Consider the following 19,716-nt stretch of genomic DNA (forward strand, 5'->3'; position numbering starts at 1 on the left):
CAGTTAGGTGGCCACACTCAGGACTTGGACCCACAGGGAGTCTGGCCAAGAACATACCTGAATGGGGTAAGGACAGACCTGGTTGCAGAACTGAGGTTTGGGGTATGGAGGAGGCTCTCAGGATGCATAACCTAGGGTAGTGACCACAAACTGAGATCAGATCCAGGCAGCAACAACCTCGTGGGCCCACGGATGGAGCAGAGAGTAAGTACTCATTTGGGAGTATAATGGCTTTGTTAGGCTGTGGCTCCACTACCACTGGCTCTGCAAACTTGATCTGTTTAGTTCCCTGGATTAAGCCTCAGTTTGCTCATTCGTATAAGGAGACTGTGGAACAGGACTACAGTAACAGTAGCAATAGTAATTTATTCAGCATCAGTGAACCAATGAAAACTACTCTGCTATGCATATACTATTCTAATTTACTGCTGTTGTCATGAACTTGGGAATTGATACTAACATTCCCTTATGCATATGAAGAAGTTGGGTCTCTGAGAGGTCAAGCCACTTCTGCACGCTCACAAAGCTGGCCAGCAAGCAGATTAATTTAAATACACCTCTGTGGTGTAAGCACCCCGACCCCTTTTCTGGCTATAGAAACTTTCTCCAGAGCATTACATTTGAGGGCATCCAGGTTGGTACCGCAAAACTAGCTAACTCCCCTCACTCCCTGTCATAACCGGGGATGTGAAGTGAGAAAAGAGCCCAAGGAGGATCTAAAACATGCCCAGGGGACACAGTAAGGAGAAAAGGGCTTTCCCCCGCTGGTGTCATGCAGAGGGTGGAAAGGAAGGAGGCGAGACAGGGAAAGGCCCCACTCAGCCCCGGAAGCTCCGAGGCAGTTTTTTTTTTTTTTTTGGGGGGGGGGGTGTAGATGGGAGAGGATGGTGGTGGGATGGAATGGAGGCTGTCACCTCTGCATTCGCGCCCAGGGCGGAGTGGTCCTGGCGCCACAGCTCCAGCTAGGTCTGTGCGGCCGGCAGGGTCCCCACCGCGCTCAGTACGGGCTCCCCTCGGCCTAACTCCGCCCCGGGCGCTCATTGGTCTGCACCCCATCCCCAGCCTGCGAGCTCTGTGGAGGGAGGCGGTGGCCGGTCGCCTCCCTCCGGTCCCCTGCCTGGCTTCGCGGCGGAGGCGGTGCCTCTCCCGCAAGACCGAGCCCCGCTGGGCGGCCGTGAGGCGCGGGGCCGGCGAAGGCAGGCGGGGGGCGCCGCGCTCCGGCACCGGGCGGTGACTAACGACGGCGGCGGCGGCGGCTCCAAGGAACGCGGTCTCCGCGTGCGCACACGCACACGTAGCCGCGCAGGGACACACGGACCCCGGTCGCCCGCGGCCACACGGACGCGGCGACTCGGCTCCGAGCGCGCGCTCCTGGGCGCACACGCTCCGCATTCCCCGGCGGCGCCGGGCGCGGACTCGCCGGCTGCGCGCCCTCCTCGCGGAGCCTGCCCTGGAGGACCCGCAGCCCCCAGCCCCACGGCCAGGCCCCGCAGTGAGCAGGTAAGGACCGCCCCGCCGCCCCTGCCCCTCCACTCCCGGCAGCCCTCTCCGAGCTCCAGAACCTTCGCCTAGCAGGGACCTGGGACCCCCTCCTCCAGCTCGGCGGTCTCCGCAAGTCGCGTCCTCCAGCGACAGAGAACTGGCGCGGGCCAGCACGGGGCAAAGCTTCGGAATCGGTGAAGCTCTCCAGCCGCTGCTTGTTTCCTGCGCGTCAGTCTCACCCCTCTCCTAGTGTCTGGGGCCGTTGCTTGGGGGGCCCATTCCTGCAGCTCACTGGAGTGGGGGTCGGCCTAGCCATCGAGCGTCCATCCTGGTGCCAAGAAAGGACAGTGAGGGCAGGGATGACAACAGAGGCCAGAGGGTCCCCAAGGGACCTGTCCCCCTAGCCCCAAGGCGGGCGGACGCGCCTACACGGATTCCAAAGGCCACGCTGAACTGTCCCCTGGGGCTAGGTGCCGCAGTCTGCACGGGATTTGAGGGGTGGGCAGGTGGTGTGCTGGAAAGGGGTGGGGTGGAGGCCAGTGGAGAATGTCTCCCTACCGGGGTACATTCGGAATCATTCAAAAGAGCGTAGTAGTCTCCGGGTTTCCCGCGGCACCAAAGGATGGGATTAGGAATGCCAGGGCTTTCGTGGTCCCGCAAGGAAACGCCCAAAGAGGCCTGTGGGACAAACGCGCGTGGCCCCCCGGGGCTGAAGTGGGCCCGTTCAAGACCCTTGCCCGCAGTCTTAAAGGCCCAGGCTCCTGCGCCAGCTGCCGGAGTCGGGGGTACATCCTCATCTGGAACTGAGCGGGTTGGGGACTCAGAAAGGACCAGGGTGCCAAAGAATGGAGTTAAATCTTCAGGAAGAAGCCCCGGCGGGAAGGTGATGGCATTTCACACGTGGAGCTGAGGAGGAGGGGGGCCCTGAAAGGAGCTTAGGCCCCCTTCAGAAGATTCTGGGGGTGGGGGGTGGGAGCCCTGCTCATTTTTCAGACCATTTCCGTCTTTCAGTGCAGGTGCGTCAGATTCCCTTTCTTTACCTCCCCCAGCCTCCTGGTGTGTACCGCAAGCCCCCATCCTGGAACAAAGACAAAAACAAGACAGCATTTGGCTTTGCCTGTGAACAGCCCTGGGGTGGGGGGATTGGAAGGGACTAAGCACAGTATGTGGAGCGCAATTTGCCCAGACTGCAGTTGGCCAGAGGCACACTGGTACCCTGAAGGTCAGGCTAAAGGCTTTTGGTGGCTGTGGGCTTCTGAAGGGGATTGGGAATTGTGTTGGAGCCATGAGGGCCAGGGCAGTGACAGCACCAAGGTTTTCTCTGGAGCCACATCTGAGTTTGGTGCTATGTGCATCCAGGCAGTGGAATGCCCAGTCCCAAGCTGAGTCTGGGGTTCCTGCTCCTCACTGACCTTGGAGAAGGCAGGCAGGAGCATCAGTCTGGGCACAAGCAGGAATTTGAACAGTATAAACTAGACAGAATTCACTAGGGTGGGCCCTGAGCCAGATCCTCCAAAGAATTCATCAACAAGTGTGCGTGGTGTGACCAGGAGCCAGATGCTTCTTCTGCCATCAGAACTGGCTCATTGGTGGTGGGGTGTCTATGACAAGACCCCCAGGAGTCTGCCCTGAGTGTAGTGAGGACGGTGTCTGTGGGGAGCCTCTAGGACGCCCCTTTCCTGCATGTTAAAGACTGATCTGAGCAAGCACGCATTAAAGCCCTGCTTTGTGCAAGGTTTAGGCTGCCATGGGATTGACTGGAGAAAGACTTTGGGACCCACTCTTTTTCATATGGCCACCTCTCTTTGCCGTCCTCCTACTTTGGGACACTTCATTAATTCGTGTTGAATAAACAGATTCATACAACGAGTGTTTATAGGTCAGGGTATATGGGAGAGGCTGAGAAAGACAGCAGCTAAGGCCACAAGGTGGTTTTCCTCCTGGGGAGGCTTGAGTGCCCCACGTTGCTGGCCTCCCGGGATGGACATCTCGCTGAGCAAGGGCTGGCATTGTTTAAGTGGAAGACACACTGTGCTGCCTGCCAGAGGACAGGACCAAGGTGTGCCAAGTGCAGTGCACCAGCTCTGCTTGTGCCAGGCAGGTTTTGCTTGCCTGACAGCCCCTCACTGTGGAGCTGATACCAGGGGTGACAGTGAATTTCCTGTCCTGAGGAGGCTTGTGATCAGAGATCAAATGCTCCAGATGGGGGCTACCCAGGGGCTTTCTACCCTGAAAGGCCTACAAGCCTCAGGAGCCCTCTGTCACCTCTGAATAGAAGAATCCAGGGGGTCTGAAGTGTGGTCCAGCTGCCCGGCAACATGGAGGCTGGAAACTCCTCAGCTGTGATGTGTTTGTACTGAGCTCTGGATGCCGTCAGAGGCACACAGTGACAGCCACCCCCACAGTGACACATAGAGAGGGAGTGACACACAGCCAGGGAGGCATGTGGGCTTCCCATGACACCTACCAAGGAGTCTGGACAAAATAGTAAGGGAGATGAACAGGGAGAGTCTTCACACAGACCTGGGCAAACCTGGGGACTCAGGCATTTGCTCAAAGACCACAAAGAAGGTCCAGATGCATGTTGAGCTGAGTGGAGAAAGTGTGTGTGTGTGTGTGTGTGTGTGTACACTCTGTGCTGTATGAACCTAGAACGAGGGTCAGCAGCTTTTTTTTTTTTGTAAATACAGTCAATATTTTAGATTTTGTGAACAATATTCCCTGTTGCAGTGATTTCTTTTGTCTGATGTAGCCTGAAAACAATCGTAGACAACCGTCGAAAGTATGTAAATAAAAACAAAGCCTACAGGATATGTTCTGATAAACTTTATTTGTGGACACTGAATATTTTAATTTGGGGTCACTTGCATGTATCAGGAAGAATGCTTCTTTTAATTTTTTCTGGACCATTTAGAAACGTACAAACCATTCACTGGCTGGCTGTACAACAGCAGGTGACAGGCTGGATCCAACAGGCCTCAAGGGTTTGCGGACTCCCGGACCAACAGTTAGAAAAGAGAAGGTGTCCAGGAGAATGAGGAAGGCAGGCGATTGGTGCTGGGAGCTCAGGACACCCAAGGGCACCGTGGTGCTTCACGCAGTGTACATGGAGCTCACAAGAGCCTGCCCCAGGGCAGGTCCTGCCTGGCCTCTGCCCTCTATCCCAGACCAGCCCCCACGGCATCCACACAATAAATTTCTACTCTGAGGACACTGATGTCACCTGATCCCCAAGGGGCTCCTGAGCCCCTTTTCCTGTGTACCCTCTGTGCCCAGCTCTAGGTGCACCCCCACTGTGAGGGATACCACCCTCAAACCTGCAGGCTCCTTGTTTCCAGATACAACTTGAACCTCACCGTGAACATGACAAGACCCGAAGCAGCCTGGGCAGGAAGGAGAGAGTTTTCATCCCAGGATTGGGGGTTCTCGGAGGAGGATGAGGTCAGAGGGGGTGGGTGCAGCCTGGGCGGGCTTCCTGGAGGTGGTGTAGGAGGTTAGGTTGGCCTTGAGGCATGGCTGGGCATGCTCCTCCTGGCCTTCCAGACTCCATGCATGGCTCTGGCGTTCCTCAGCTTTCCTCCTAACAAATGGGCGCTGCAGGGGGCTGGCAGAGAGTAAAGCATAGAGCTCCTGTGCAGGCCTCTCGGAGTCTCCCAGCTTCTGATTTAGTTTGTGGAGTGAACCTGCCCTGCCCTCTCTTTCTTCCTCCCCCTGCTGTCCCTTTGGGACATTTCTTTCCTGCCACCTCCCCCAAGATGAGCCAGGGAGACTTTCTGTTTTTCTGAGTCTCTGGATTCTGTCTCCCCATTCTGTTCCAGCTCCCCCTCAGGTCTCCCCTGATCCAGAGAGGGGCCTCGGGAGAGCATCCCCCTGCACCTCCCCCTCTGCTCTGCTCACCAGCCTTTGGAGGGCTCTTCTCTAGGGGGCAAGCAGAGCCCCCCACTCCCCTGCTAGCCCTCTCCAGGGCCCATCCCTGCCTGTGTTCCAGCCCTCTAGTGTCCCAGCTGGTCACCTTCCCAGGCCATCCAGCAGGCAGTCATGTGTGCACTCTGGGCACACACCTGTGTGTGCAGGGGCCAGGAGCGCCTGCACAACGGAGTTGGGGCTAAGGGAAAGTGCAGTCAGTGGGGCTGGTCACCACTCTCCTCCTGAGCCACGCCCCCTGCCTGGCGGGGAGCTCAGTGAGCATCCTCCAAAGCAACGCCCCCCCCCCCCTGCTCCCGGGGTTCCTGTTCCCCTCCCACTCCCGCCCACCCTTCCTTTACCTCTCAACCTCTTTCCGCTTTCCCCCAGCTTTGGTCTTCTGCCTCCTCCTTTAGCCTGGCCTGGGAGCGGGCAGCTCCCCCTGACCCTGCAGGACCCCCTGACCCTGCACTCTCTTTTGTGGAAGGGGTTCCTCACAGGACATGTTTTTTTTTGGCGGGGGGAGGGTAAAGGACTTCACAGTGTGACCTTGGAGAAACCTCTTGGGACCCCCCACCGTCATTGATGGAAGGGGTGATTCTGCCAGAGTGCACCCCAGCCCAGCCCTTCCCAGTCCTGAGCCCCAGTCCCCACTCCAGCCCATGTGAAATGAAGGGTGTGGGTGGAATCATTCCTGGGGCCTGTCTGGTGACCTGGCTCCTGTGGCCGACTGTGGACAGAACCTGAGCAGCTCTGAAAGGATGGTTTGGTTTGATCACCAAAGAGGAGAATCAGTATGCATGATTGATCTTGTGATTGCTAGGAAGCTTCTCACCCAGGGCTCAGCCTTCATCAGCTCGGGCCTTACTAGGAGGAAAGAGGTGCTCGAACTCCTCCCTCTTCCCTGAAGCAGCTTCTGTCCCTTCTATTGAGGGGAATGGGTAGGAGGAAGTGTTTCCTCTTTCACCTTCCCTCTACGTTTCCAGTCCTAGGAGGCAGAGGAGCAAGTGGGGTGGGACCTGTTTTGGTCTCATTAATAAAGGCAGCATATGGAGAGCAGGGGAGGTGAGTGATGCTCTTTTCCTGGCCGTCTTTGTCTGTCTGGTGTCTAAGCTTGACACTGCTGTATGAAAGGAAGGGCTTTCCTGTGGCCAGAGGAGAGGGAGAGGATGGTGCAGTCCTCACACCGGCCTAGGGGCATCTGTAGGGCAGAAGACCCAGTGCTGCTTAGGGCTGGCTGCAAGGAGACCTGGAGACATCGGAGCTTCCCTCTGAGGTCCTGACCAGCTGCTAGAGAGGGACAAGAGATGCTGGCCAGGAGCCTGGCCCGCGGCTGGGGTGCTGCAGAAGGGCTCCCGCTGGATCTGGTGCAGCGAGGGGGCGGCTGGAGGGTCTCTGAATCTCCTCCCGCTCAGATGTGGAGAGCAGCGCCCCGTGAGTCACCGCCTGCTCCTGTGCTGACTGATGACGTGTCTTCCGTGTGCTGGGCCACCGCTGCCCGAGCCGCGACTCATAGGAGGACACGGAGGCTGCTGCTGCTGCCAGTTCCAGGCTTTGTCACTGGGTTTAGGGGGCTGGAGGAGGTCAGGCTAACCCCAATTAAAGGGGGGATGGTGTGCCACTGGGTCCCCTCAAACTCCTCTTGGCTCACTTATCTATTACGCATCCCATTCCTGCTAGGCCAACCTCCAGGGTACCACGCTGTGTGACCTTGGGAAGTGTCTCCCCTTCTCTGACCTCAGTTTCTCCAGCTGGACCATGGGGAGGTGGCCTTTCAGGTCTGCTTCAGGCCTGAGATGCGTGTCGATCACTGACTCTTCCTAAGGAGGGAAACAGATAGAGATGGGTGGGCAGGGGGTCACAGAGGGCCTGATCAGCCCTGAGGGTCAGGGTCACCCTGGGGCACCCAAAGGCTCTGAGCTGTCTTCCTTTGCCAGAGGCAGAGCAGCAGAAGCCCAGGATGCACAGACTTGGGAGCCAGACTGCTTGGGCTCACTTCCCTGGTCCGCCATGAATATGCAGTGTGACCTTGGGGGAGTCGCTTAGTCTCCCTTGGTCGCCTCCTCTATAGAATGAGGAGGGTGCTAGGAACTACTTAAGAGGCTTCAGGAGGTTGGAGGAGTTATTGCACATTTATTACTTGGAAGACAGCCTGGCACAGACTGAGTGTTTGATAGATATTAGCCATTGGCCAATAACGGTTGGTTTAGAAGGCTGTTGGGGGTGGAGAGCCGCCAGGGTGCGCAAAGCCTGCCCAGGAAGCCATGAGTCAACAGTACTGAAAACACAGAGAGCCCCCACTGGGGGCCAGAACCCTCTGCAGTTTTTGTAAATCGTTGAGGCCTTGAAGTAATACCCAGGAGACAGGCACTACGGTTACTCCCATTTTACAGAGGTTACAATGGAGGCACAGAAGGCTCAAGCCACTTGCCTAAGATCCTGAGGCTAAAAACTCTAGCAAAAAGGATTCCTTTGTCTGCCATGTTAAATGTCCTGAGGCAGAGTTTGTCCTCAAAGCCCACTGCCCTGCAGAGCCTAGACCCAAGAGCAATGTCATGGGACATGGATAAACAAATCATCCTGAGACATTTTAAGTGGTTGGGTCCAGGAACCTGATGACCGTCCTCAGAGCTGTGGTGGCTTGGCCCTTATGGAGTGGGTCACCTGAGGAAGAGGCAGTGGAGATGGGGTGGAGGAGGAGCAGCTGATAGGGTGGCGGACTGGGGTCCTCAGAAGACTGTCCTTGGGCAGCGGAGCCACACAAGTGCCTGGAAGAACACTGGTTTGGGGACAGGACAGGTGACCTAAGTTTGCAAATTCTGGGCTCTGCCCATCAGGTCCAGTGCAGGGTGTGGGCAGGGACAGAAGCACCTGGAGGGACTGAGGGTATTAGCACCCTGGGGAGGCTATAGAAAGTGATCTGAGGTCCCCAGAGGTGTGTGATTGGGAAATCAAGGCCCTGGAGCCCCAAGTCCTCCCTCCCTGTCTTTGCTGGGGAGTGCCTGCCCAGTTGCACAGGGAATGGGCTGTGGCAGGGATGCAGGAGAGTGCAGCATTGGCGTCAAGAACTCTGGGTCTGGTTCCAGAGGAGGTGCTGTGTGGAGAGCCCCCAGCTCCCTTACCCCATGCTACTGGACTGGGACATCTCTCTGCTGGCTCCTGTGGTAGCTTGAGCAGCCTGGTGGTGATGCAGATTGCCAGGAAGGGAAGGGCTGGGCTCGGCCCTCTTCTCAGTCCACTGAAGCGGTGGTGGAGGAGCTGCCTGCAGAGCAGGGCGCGCACCCTGCCAGCCCAGGCCTTCCCACACTTGTGTGCACGTGCTCATGTGTGCCTGCACTGCCCGTGCCTGCACCCAGGTCTGCATTCATGAGTATCTCGATGCCTTGATGTGTCTGGATGACTACAGACAGAGCATGTGCACCAACATACATGTCCTGTTTGATAGATGTGTCTGAATGTCCCAGTCTCGGCTGCTTGCTTCTGCACGTGACTTGGTTCTAAGAGTGTGTGTCTGTCACCATGAAGGAGTGTGTGTGTGTGTGGCGTTGTCTGCTTGGTCCTCAGGGGGTCCCTGAGGACCAGGAGCTCTGTTTCCCTGTTTTTGACCTGTTCCGCAGTGTGTATCCCATCTTGGGAGTTTGTACTGAGACTCTCAAGTGGGAGCCCTGGGGATCCGTGTCTCTTTTGTCTCTGTGAGGTTGACATGTCTTTATTGTCATCTCCGTGGACCTGTTTCTGTGTATTTGTGCGTGTGCGCACAGCGTGTGGATCAGAAAGAGAATTTGAAGATCAACCAGCCCTCACCTGCCCCTGCTGCCGTACGCCTCCTGCTGGAACCCTTCAAGCCACAGCTCTGTGTGCACACTTCCTGGCCTCTACTAAAGGTTAAGACAAACCCTTATAGTTCTAATTCTGCACGATGCCACCTGGGAACACAGAACAGGACTGAACCCGGAGAGGCTCTGATTTCTCTCACGGAGGTGTCCTTTGAAGCTCTGCAGGTGACTCCAGTGGGCAGCCCAGGTTGCACACGGCCTGGGCTGAGCAGTCATGACTTGGGGAGGAGGCATGGGCCACCATGTGGGGGCAGCCCTGTCCTATAGTGGGCCGTGCTAGTGCCGGCTCAGGCGGTCCCTGAGGACAAGGAGCTCTGTTTTTCTGTTTTGACCTGAGGTTGTCCAAGGTCCAGGGCAGTCACCCCCTGATCTCAGAGGCTTCTGCCTTGCAGTATCTTCTCTCCCAGCTCTGCTGTCCTGGAGAGATGGCCTCCAGTCCCTGCTGAGGATCACTGGGACCAGGCACTGCTCTATCCCAGCAGGAAGGACAGGAGGCCATCTCTCTTTAAGCAGAATCTTGTACTTCCCAGGGCAGATGGAGGTGACTGAGTCCTTTGGGAACCCCCCCCCAGGGCCATGTCAGAGGCAGCCTGTAGCCACCAGGGGTGTGTAGGAAGCTGGGAGAGGGTATAGGCCGTGGAAGCCTGGGTGTCTGGTGTAGCCTGTCCTTGGTGTCTGCAAGTGCTGGGGCCAGTGCTTTCCATCCTCCCTGACTCCCTCCACAGTCAGCACTGGACTTCTCAGAGTGTCTCTTGGGGTATCCAAGGTCTGTCTCAGCATCTCTGAGTGAGCCCTGGGCTGGGGATGACATGGGGGCCCCTTTTGTTGAGCCTTCCTGCAGCAGCTTCTATTTCTCCTTTGGGTGCTTGCTCATCACCAGCTTGAGCTTGGAGAGGCTGTAGGGGAGGCCAGAAGAGATGGATGGAGACATGGTTAGGTCAAGAGCCGGGCACAGGGGACCAGGGGTCACAGCAGCTGTGCACACTGGGCATGCACTTGCAAGTCCTAGTGGTTGTGATGCAGGGGCAGCGCTTGCTCCAGCCCCTTTTGTCCCAAACCAGACACGTGCCAGGTAGCGGTGCCCCTAATTTGAGCCTACTCAACCTTTTCTATAGCAATTTAATAATAACAGTAATGACGATTTTAAGCTGAGTGTGTGGCATTCCATTGTGTGGCCCTGCAGAGCCTGTTTAGCAGTGAGTGCTGGGTGGCTGCTGCTCTGTCCCCCTTTTTTTTCTTTGTCGCAGATGCTATTTTAAATGATGCCGTAGTAAATAGCCTTGCATATCCTTCTTTTGATTCAACTGCAAAAATTTCCCAGATGTGGAGTTGCTGGGTTGCAGGGTATATGTATTCGTCATCAGTTTCAGAAGCAGAATGTCCTCTGCTGGGAGTGAGCTGGGTCCCTGCAGCTCCTCAGTTGACTCCCTGTAACCTCTCTGGTCCCTGCCAGGGTCCCAGTCTTTGCATGTTTGTCTTCTTGGGGGGGGTCCGGGTAGCTCTGAGGCTTGAGCACACCCTTTAGTAGTCACTGTGCTTTCTGTGTCACTTGTTTCTTGAGGACAAAGTGGGGTGAGGCAGGGCAAAAGGAAGGTATATTCTATAAGGTGCCAGCCTAAGTGGCTGGAACAAATGGGTCCTTAAGAGAGAGTAAGTTAGGTAGAAGTTTATTTCCCTTGCAGCGCAGTCTGGGGCGAGGTAGGCCATCCAGGCTGCTTAGCTGCACTCAGTGGTTTTGGCTCCTCTCAGAGCATTGCACTCCCCACCCACAGCTGGCATCCTTGTCCACACTCGGGAAGGGCAAGAAAATAGGAGAGGAGAGCATGCCAAGCCCTTGTGTACGGGATGCTGCCCACGAGGCTCTCCTGCTGCCAGTCGCATTCCTTAGATGCCAGCTTGATCACATGCTCAGGGAGACAGGGAAGTGTCACCTTTGGGTGGGCAAGGCGGTGCTAGGCAAAGCTGTCCATTTGTTGTGGAGGAAGGGGAGCATGCCAAGGTCGGGGAGACAACTGGTCTACGGCAGATGAGAAAGCCATTCCAGACCGACCGTTCCAGTAGACTGTCGGGGCTGAGCCAGCCTGCACCCCACTCTATCCTCCGTATCTAGAGGATGTAGACCCTGGGCCTCACCTGTTTGTAGGAGTCGAAAGAATAGGATGGACGGCTGCAGGCCTGGAGGGAGTTTGCATTGGAGGCTGGGGACCATGTTGCAGGAGGGTGGGGGAACAACCCAGGACTCACGCCTTTCCTTCCTCCCTAGCCTGTGGACCTCTGGGGGCTGAGCAGCGGCTGCTGGCGTGGGAGGCCAGCAGTGCCGACTGAGGAGCACCATGGCCAGTATCCTGCAGGTCCCCCTGGCTGCACTCCTCCTGCTGCCTGTGGTAAGGCCCGGAACCCTCCCCTCCATGAATCTGCAGCTCAGGCTCACCTGAGGCTTTCCCCAGAGAACCTGCGACTTTTCTGTGTCCTCACTCAAGCTGAGATACCTGACTGGTATCTCTGCCAACACCCCACTGGACCATCTAGCACCTTTGTGTGAATCAGAAGAATGCCCTTCCTTAGGATGCTGGACTGATTAGAGCAAATAAATTTGAAATTTCAAGTTTATTACGATAGTAGCATGCGTGGCCACCTTTGGAGTTGTGCAGTACACAGCCTGCTCAGCCATATGCAGGCATCCTGGTTAGGGCTGCAGAAGGGTCTTTTGATCTTCTCGTCTCCAGCTTAGGAGGCCTGGCCAGATTTGAATCCAGGAGGCTGCTCTCTGCTCATGTCTTTTCTGAGCAAGGATGAGGACAGAGAGTGGGAAGAGGAGGCTTCCCAAGTACTGGCCCCACTGCTCGACCTGGACCAGCAGAGGTCCAGGTCTTTGTTCTGCTTCCCTGTGTGACTACAGACAAGTGCATCCCTCTCTGGGGGAGCTGCCTGCATATCTGTGAGCATTTGGGATTGGAAGTGTCCCTGAACATGGCCCTTGGAAGCTCCGATGTCTGGTGACTGCTTCTCCACGCATTGACAGTCCCCTGGGAAACCATCCTGCCTGGGGGTTGAGTTAAAGTGACAGCGTGCAGATGCAGTTGTCATGATAGCATGCATGGCTGTGAAGTTACTTGATCCCAAGCTAGAATCCAAAACTGCCAGCAACCACTGCCTGACCTTGGTCTGCACTTCCTTAACTCCTCTGAGCCTCACTTTTCCCTCTCAGTCCAGGAAGAGTGGTGAGCGGGCCTCTTGGCCTGCAGCCGCTGCTCCTCCACCTGCAGCAGCTAGAGGGCGCCACTTCCTCACGAGCCCCCCGGGGGAAAGAGACCCTGAGCCCGCCCCCACCCCTTGCTTCCCCCTAAGTAGTTAGATCCTTGTGGTCTCTGGAGCCAGAACATCTGGGTTCAGATCCCGACTCTACGGTCTACTAAGCCATGTGACACTGAGCAAGTAACTTTATATCTCTTTACTTGTTTTCACATATGGAAAATGATAAAAAATAATACCTACTTCCTAATACTTCTAAGATATATGCATACATATATGTGTGTCTGTGTGCGTGTGTGTGTGCACACACACACAACGCTCAGAATAAAGCATGTACTTAGTAAAGTGCTACATATGGGATTGCTAAAATTATTATAAGATGTGGAAACCGAGACCCAGGAGGGGAGTGGGATCTGTCCAAGGCCAGGCATTAAGTTGGTGACTGAGAAGAGCCCTCGTGGCCCTCATGACTAAGAGGATGTCCCCCTGCTGGCCCTGAGGTCTTTCTGCCACTCTCCTCTTCCTGGTTCTGCGCCCTTCCACACACACACCATGTTCTCTAGGACATGCCCCTGGGATTAGGTGGGAAGTCTCATGGGTGGGCCTCCCACCACCCATACCATGTGTCCCCTGCAGGCCACCGCCATGCACTCCGACTGCATCTTCAAGAAGGAGCAGGCCCTGTGCCTGGAGAAGATCCAGAGGGCCAATGACCTGCTGGGCTTCAACGATTCCTCCCCAGGTGAGCCGGGTGGCTGGGAGGGCACGGTGTCCCCAGAACATGCAGGCTGGCCTTTAGCACCAGTTTCCTGGCCCCAGGTCCACCTTGGACGGGGTGGCAGAGGGTGCAGGTCTCTGGGAGATGGTGTCCTTCATTTGCTCTGAGCAGTGAGGCAGGGGTTGCCCTGCTTGGAGCTAGTCTGTCCTGGGTGGCTCAGGGCTGTCCTGGGTGGCTGGATGTGACCACCTTCTCTCACCTAGAGGCTATGATAGAGCTGGTGCTGGGCCGGGCAGTGGCTGTCAGAAAGCTTATTAGCAGGCCACAGGGGCCTGGTGGCAGCAGGGACGCAGCTGTTGCTGGCAGCTGGGCTCTGGAGCACCTGGTCAGCTTAGGGCAGAGCATAGGGTCATTTCCTGTCTTCTCTGCTCATTCCATCAGAAGCCAGGGGGAAAAGCAGCAAGCTCCCAGTCTCAGAAACTGTCTGGTGCAGGGCTGGCCACATCTGTGGTGGGGGTACCATGCCCTGTGCTGGATGGAGCTACATACTGCAGGACATTTAGCATCCTTAGCTTGTCCTCTTAAATGTCCATAACACCCCTGATCCCAAGGATAAACAAAAAGTGCCTCCCAACATTTCACATGTCCCCAGGGACTGATGCAGCCCTGATGAGCCCCAGTGGTCCCATGTCACCCTCCCCTCCCAACTCCCCTGCTTTGCAGATGGGATCCCAGGCCCAAAGAGGTGAAGACCCCCTCTGCCTTCTGTCTGAGGGCCTTTCAGGGGCTGGCTGGGGCATCCCAGCGGCCCTTCCAGCCTCGCTCCTGCCTCGGTTGCTGGAGGGCTGGCTGCGGGTCTACCCAAGGGTGAGGCTCTCTGCTCAGACCGGAAGGATGCGCTTTTCCCTCCAGATCCGCCCAGCTCTTCTGAGCACCATCTGTTTGAAGACTTTATTAATCTCTAGCCCAGTTAAATGTAGTGGTCCCACTGGGCCCAACTCCACAGCCAGCTGCTTCTCCGTGCAGACTGGCTGGGAAGGCACTGCTCCCGGCTGGGCCTGCCTGCCCCACCGGCCAGTGGACACTGCTTAGCCCTGACTGACGGCAAAAGTGAATGCTGGGCCCCACCAACTAGGGACACTCAGGAAGGGAGCCCAGATGTGACCCTCTTCCAGATGGGTATAGATGGAGGAAACTCAAAGAAATGAGACTTTTCCCGTCCCAGGCTTTCATGGAGAAGTGGGCTGCTGAGGGCAGGCCATGTTCAGAGCACATCTGTGGGTCTGGATTGCAGGTGTCCTGCCTCCCAGCCCAGAGCCATTGTTCCTGCATCCATGTCTCAGGGTGGAGCAGCACAGGAGTCCAGGAGGCAAGGGTAGAGGTTGGGGGTGGGGCCGGGGCAGGGACTGCAGGGAGAGCTGGATGCCATTAATTACACCCATCTATCAAGCCCTGGGCTGAGAGAGGACAAGACAGGCTTGCCCATAGTGGTGACCTGGCTGAAGCAAGAGAGAGACAGATGTGGGGACAGTCACCACTCTGGGACGGGCTGACTAGTGCTGGGGAGTGTGCTCAGGATGGGAAAGAGGTGAGTCCTCCGTGATGAGATGGGGAGGGGCTGCTGGGGAAGGTGGCATTGAACCAAGATCCTTGGCTTCCAAACCTGGCTGCACGTCAGGATTGCCAGGAGAGCTGTTAGAAGAAGGTGCTCAAACCACGATCCTGCAGCTTCAGTCAGAACCTCACGCAGTTTCTGTCAGGTTCAGAAGCTCCCAGCAAGTTCAAGTGAGAAGCTAAAGCTGAGAACCCCTGAGCTGGGCCCCCGGGATGGGTGGCCATTTGACCGCAGCTGAGAACCGAGAGTGGGTGAATCAGGCTAAGGGAGTCATAGGAACAAGAGGCCAGGGAGCAGGTGCCTGACCTCTGGGGGGACGGAGTGCCCCTGTTTGTAGCCCCGTCTGGGGATGAGCCATCCTGGGGGCTGGCTGTCCCAGGGAGTGAGTGTCTGCACATTTTAAGTCCATTTCCACAGGAGGTGGAGGTAGGGGAACAGCTGTGGCCAGTCTCCACTGGGCTAGAATCCTTGCAACTTCCCCAGGACCCCATCGGGCCCTCCTCAGGGACCCTGTGGAGCAACAGTGACACAGGTCACTCCCAGACCTGAACTTGGGTGGGGGACCTGAAGCCCGTGGAGGACACTCACTCGCCCCCCAGCTCCCTGGTTCATCCACTCCCTGGCGCCGCTCTGCTCTCTCACCTTCCCTGCACTCTTGGACTCACAGGAGAAGCTGAAATCTTAGGTATCTGGCCTGGGTGGAGTGAGGGCAAGGCCAGGGTCAGGGAATGCAGGCAGACATGAGAGCCCTGAAGTCAAGTTCAGAGAGGTCAGAGTCAGTGGGGAGAGCTGGAGCCCGTGTACTGGGGATTCAGGGGAGGAGAAGGCGCCTCTCACTGGGCAGGTGAAGGTAGGGATGGGCAGGCTAGGCCTAGAGGGGGCAGGGTATGAAGGGTTCTTCAAGAGTGAGGGCACAGGTCTCTTCTGAGGGAGGGAAGGAGGGATGGAGAAAGGGAGAGAGACAGAGAGAGAGAGAGAGAGAGAGGAATGAAGACTTTCCCCTCTCATGGCCTGTTAGAAGAGGGAAGAGGATCTCACATTTCTATCTTTGCCCTCCCTGAGTCAAGGGGTAGAGCTTTACTGGATAGGGCTGACATTAAATTAAGCAGAAGGAAAGAAGAGCTATCAGGAAAGAGGAGGACACTGAGGGCCCAGCTAGACCACTGACTCTGTGGCTGTGGACCTTAAGATCTCCTTTTATAAAATGAGGATGGTGGAATGGGTCATGTTAATGGCCACATACTTTATATAGACTTCCTTTATTCCAGTCATTGTGTGTGTGTGTGTTTTATTCAATCACCAAAGCAACCTAGCAGGCTGGTCTATTACTGCTCCTATTTTATACATAAGGAAGCTGAAGCATAAGGAGGTTATGCAACTTGCTTAAGGTTGCAGTCCATTAAGAGGCAGAGGTGGACCTTGAACCCAGACAGCCACTGGGACACATAGCCTCAGAACCACATGCTTGGAACCTAGCACCGGTTCCCAGATCACCAACTGTGGGACCTTAGGAAAGTGCATAACACCTTGATTTTCTTGTCTGCAAAATGGAGGAAAAAATAATGCCTACCACATAGGAATATTGTGTTAAATGACAAAATCGGTGGGAAGGGCAGGGGATGGTGATGGGCTTTACCGAGCTCTCAGCAGAGACAATGGTTATTACGAGTAGTCATGTCACAACATGGGGGCCTCGAGGGTGACCCATCTTCCTCTAGGCCTGAGTTCTGGGGAGCGTAGAGACTCCTCTAGGCATGCCATTTGGAATAATCCACAAAGGCTTTCTGGAAGAGCAGGGAGGGGCTGGGGGACCAGCTTGGGCCTTGGAGGGAAGGAGGGAAGAAGGTAGGAATGTGAGCCAGGTGGGGATGGCCTGGGTGAAGGTGGGAAGGGAAAGAGGTGGGTGGCAGGTGGCAGGGAGCGTCACAGCCAGCACTTAGAAGCCAGTCCTTGGGTTCTCCATGTACACCGCCCCACGTCTGGGCAGTTTCTACCCCCTGCTTGCAGATGAGGCTGTTCCCAAGAGCCTTCATTTCTTTGCCTGCTCACATCTAAGCCCACACAGAGAGGGTGGAGCTGCGGTGTGCATTCAGATGGTTCCAGAGCCACCTTTTCCACCACTGCGCTGCACTGCAGCTCAGGAGTGAGGAGACACCCGCCCTTCTCTCCTTGTTGGAGGGAAAGGTCAGACAGCTGTGGAGGAAGTTGGAGCTGGAGAGTGGAGCTGGGAGAGGAGGGCCCTGGGTGTGTGCCCCAGGCCTGCCCTTTTCTTAGCTAGTGAAGGCTGGAGGGCGTTTGTTTTTGTAAGAGCCAGGTTCTCAGCCTCCAGTGACCTGCTTGGGAAGGAGAGGGGCAGCGGGCAGGACGAGGGGAGGCCCACTGCGGAAGGCTGACCTCCAAGGAGCTTGCATCCGGCCTGTGGTCTGAAAAGCTTGTTTCCGCAGACTGAGGTTGGAGGACCCTCCTCAAGGGGCTTTAGAACAGGCAGCCTCTGGGTTCCTTTCCAGGGCTTAAGTTCAAGGACAGTGTTATCCCACTGTCAGCTGCCAAACAAGGGCCTTAATTTCCCCTGGGTCCCCATGGGAGCCTCAGGCCTGCTCCTAGGAGTGCCTTTGGCTGGAGCTGGACTTCTTCGTGGCTCCAAATTAAACACACTTGAGGAATATGAACTGCAACCCCTGTTCGTGGTTCAGCCCATTAAAGCTCCCTGGGAGATTGCAAGATGCGGATGTCCGGAACTACCCAGGCCCAGCCTCATCAGCATTTGTACGGGCTACTCCACATTGGTATGTGTTAAGATCCTCTAAGTTAATTCTGAAGAGTACCCAGGTTGAGAACCACTGGTTTTATTTGAGAACAGCACCCTCCAGGGTGTGCTATAATGTGAAGCCGGAGAGCAGCTCCCATGGCACAGGCTGGGCAGGGAGCCCATTCCCCGCAGAGACCAAACCCGAGAGTAACCATGATTGACAGCTGTGCACCAGGCTATTAACCTGGGCTGGGGATGAATTGAGAGAGGCCAGCCCTCCTGCTGCTGCACTGTCCCTGAGCAAGCACACCTGCAGAGAGGCTGGCCCAAGGGCAGCCGATGCCCTTGAAACACAACTGAACATGGAAAAACAAAGCCTGATGGCTTGTTCTGGTGTCTACGAGTGTGAACTCAGGGCAGTGCTTTTACACATGTGAGCACACACACATCTACCGGCATTGCTCGCTTGGTGGCAGTGAGACCCTCTGAGATATGCCTTGTCTGTGATTTGGTGGTGGTGTGATGTGGGTGCCATAGGGCAATCACTCCACTTGGCCCCTTGGCTCCACCAGGAGATGCTGTGACTACAGGATGTATGAGGCTGCAGAGCGGGGCATACAGTTTTGCAGTAAACTTTGAGAAGTAGAAGAATAGTCTATAATGGTGACACCGATTATAGTATAACAAATACGAAAAGGAGTAGCACAGCTGTCTATCATCAGGTACTGTGTACTGTATATCATTGCCTGTGCTATGCCTTTAAATGACTGGCAGTGCAGGTTTGTTCCCACCACAAATGCAGGAGTCGTGCACTGTGTTACAGTGCAGCAGTACAGTGACTGTGATATTACTGAGCTTTGGGAGTTTTCAGCTCTGTTGTAATCTTATGGAACCACCGTGGTGTGTGTGTGTAGCCCATCACTGACTTAAAAGTCATTATGGCATGTGACTGTACATGACCTTTATATGCTTATCTACATTGAGTTTCTCCCTATAATCCTTTAGATCTAGTAAAGTGGGTCAGTTGGTCCTGGTGTGGTAGAGGTGAGGGGCAGGCATGTGGCACTGTGTGTGTGGTGGGGGCTGAGGGGCTCCCAGGAAGCCACCTGCATTCCCTCAAGCTCTGGTTGTTCACTCGTTCTGGAACCACTGTCCCAGAGAGAACATGGGATGGTCATGCCGATGGTGGTCTTCAGAGTGGAGGCAGCTGGGAGAGGCTGAAGGTACCCGCGGGGAGGTGGCCACGGACAGTAGCAGCAACTTGCTTTCTGGCTGGTTTTTTGAACACCCTCTACGTGTCTTAAAGGAGTTTCTGGAGAAGAAGAGGAAGAGGTCTGGAGATGCGTTTAGCGGTTTTCATCTCACTCCAAACCCCTAAATGCTGAATGAGTCTGGAACCAGCCCCAGTCCAGCTCTCACGTGACACAGAGCCGCTGAGGTCAGAGTTGGTGGTCACTGGTGAGTCTCACCCAGGGTGAGAGCCAGCTCTGGGCCAGTGCCCAGGTCTGCCATCCCAGCCAGGGGCTGCCATTCTGCTGCAGGACTCTTGTGGCCAGAAGAGGTGGAGAAAGGACGGCTCTGCGTGGGAACTGCTGCTCCACCACACAGTGCCCGGTGCCCCTGCGGCCCTCAGGGAGCACCTGCTGGGAGACGCTTTGTTCCCTCTGCTGTCCTGGGGCAGCCTGCCAGCCCAGGGCCAGCCAGCACCTCCTCTTCCCAGGGCTGCTGACTCCCCTCAGCCTGGAAGCCATGCCCGCCTCCTGGCAGGGTTGTTCAGGTGTGGTTCTCCATGGGGTCCCACGTGCTGGGGGACAAGGAAGAGGGAGGTCTTCTGAATCCTGTCCAGATGGCCAGGTACCTCAGCTTCTCCACCCTCCTCCGAAGGGGAGAGGCCCCCAGGAAGGAACCACTTCGGGGCCAGGCTGGGGCTCCCCAACCTTTGAAGCAGGATGAGCTTGTTGTCTGGTCCCCTCGGCTGCTCAAGGGTGAGCAGGCCCTAGGTGTGGGGAAACAGGTGTCTGCAGGGCCTCTCGCTCTGCTCAGAGGAAAGTATTCCCTGTAGGCCTGGATGCCAAATCTGACAAAGGGCTCCATTTCTGTGTCTTCCTAGCTGGGTCATTCTGGAACTGAAGCATATAACAGACTCTCCTGGAGGCTTGTC

The 19,716-nt window shown here is 56.1% G+C and overlaps 1 protein-coding gene across 7 annotated transcripts in view; it reads left to right on the forward strand.

The window, feature by feature from the left end:
* The first annotated feature begins 1,185 nt into the window (after positions 1-1,185).
* Adcyap1r1 (ADCYAP receptor type I) overlaps positions 1,186-19,716 on the forward strand; it is a 56,217-nt gene continuing 37,686 nt past the window's right edge. For 2 of the 7 annotated variants that reach the window (XM_046426050.2, XM_058573143.1), the window contains exons 1-3: positions 1,186-1,500; positions 11,485-11,605; positions 13,110-13,215. In XM_046426050.2, coding sequence (XP_046282006.1) covers positions 11,555-11,605; positions 13,110-13,215 — 157 coding nt within the window. In that variant the 5' untranslated portion in view covers positions 1,186-1,500; positions 11,485-11,554. The remainder of the gene's footprint in view (positions 1,501-11,484; positions 11,606-13,109; positions 13,216-19,716) is intronic. The other 5 variants (XM_058573142.1, XM_058573145.1, XM_058573144.1 and 2 more) reach the window with 5 other exon arrangements.

Source organism: Marmota monax, unplaced genomic scaffold (assembly GCF_021218885.2).
Source record: "Marmota monax isolate L192 unplaced genomic scaffold, Marmota_monax_Labrador192_F-V1.1 WCK01_AAM20220418_F8-fsc00133, whole genome shotgun sequence".
In the NCBI taxonomy this organism is placed as follows: domain Eukaryota; kingdom Metazoa; phylum Chordata; class Mammalia; order Rodentia; family Sciuridae; genus Marmota; species Marmota monax.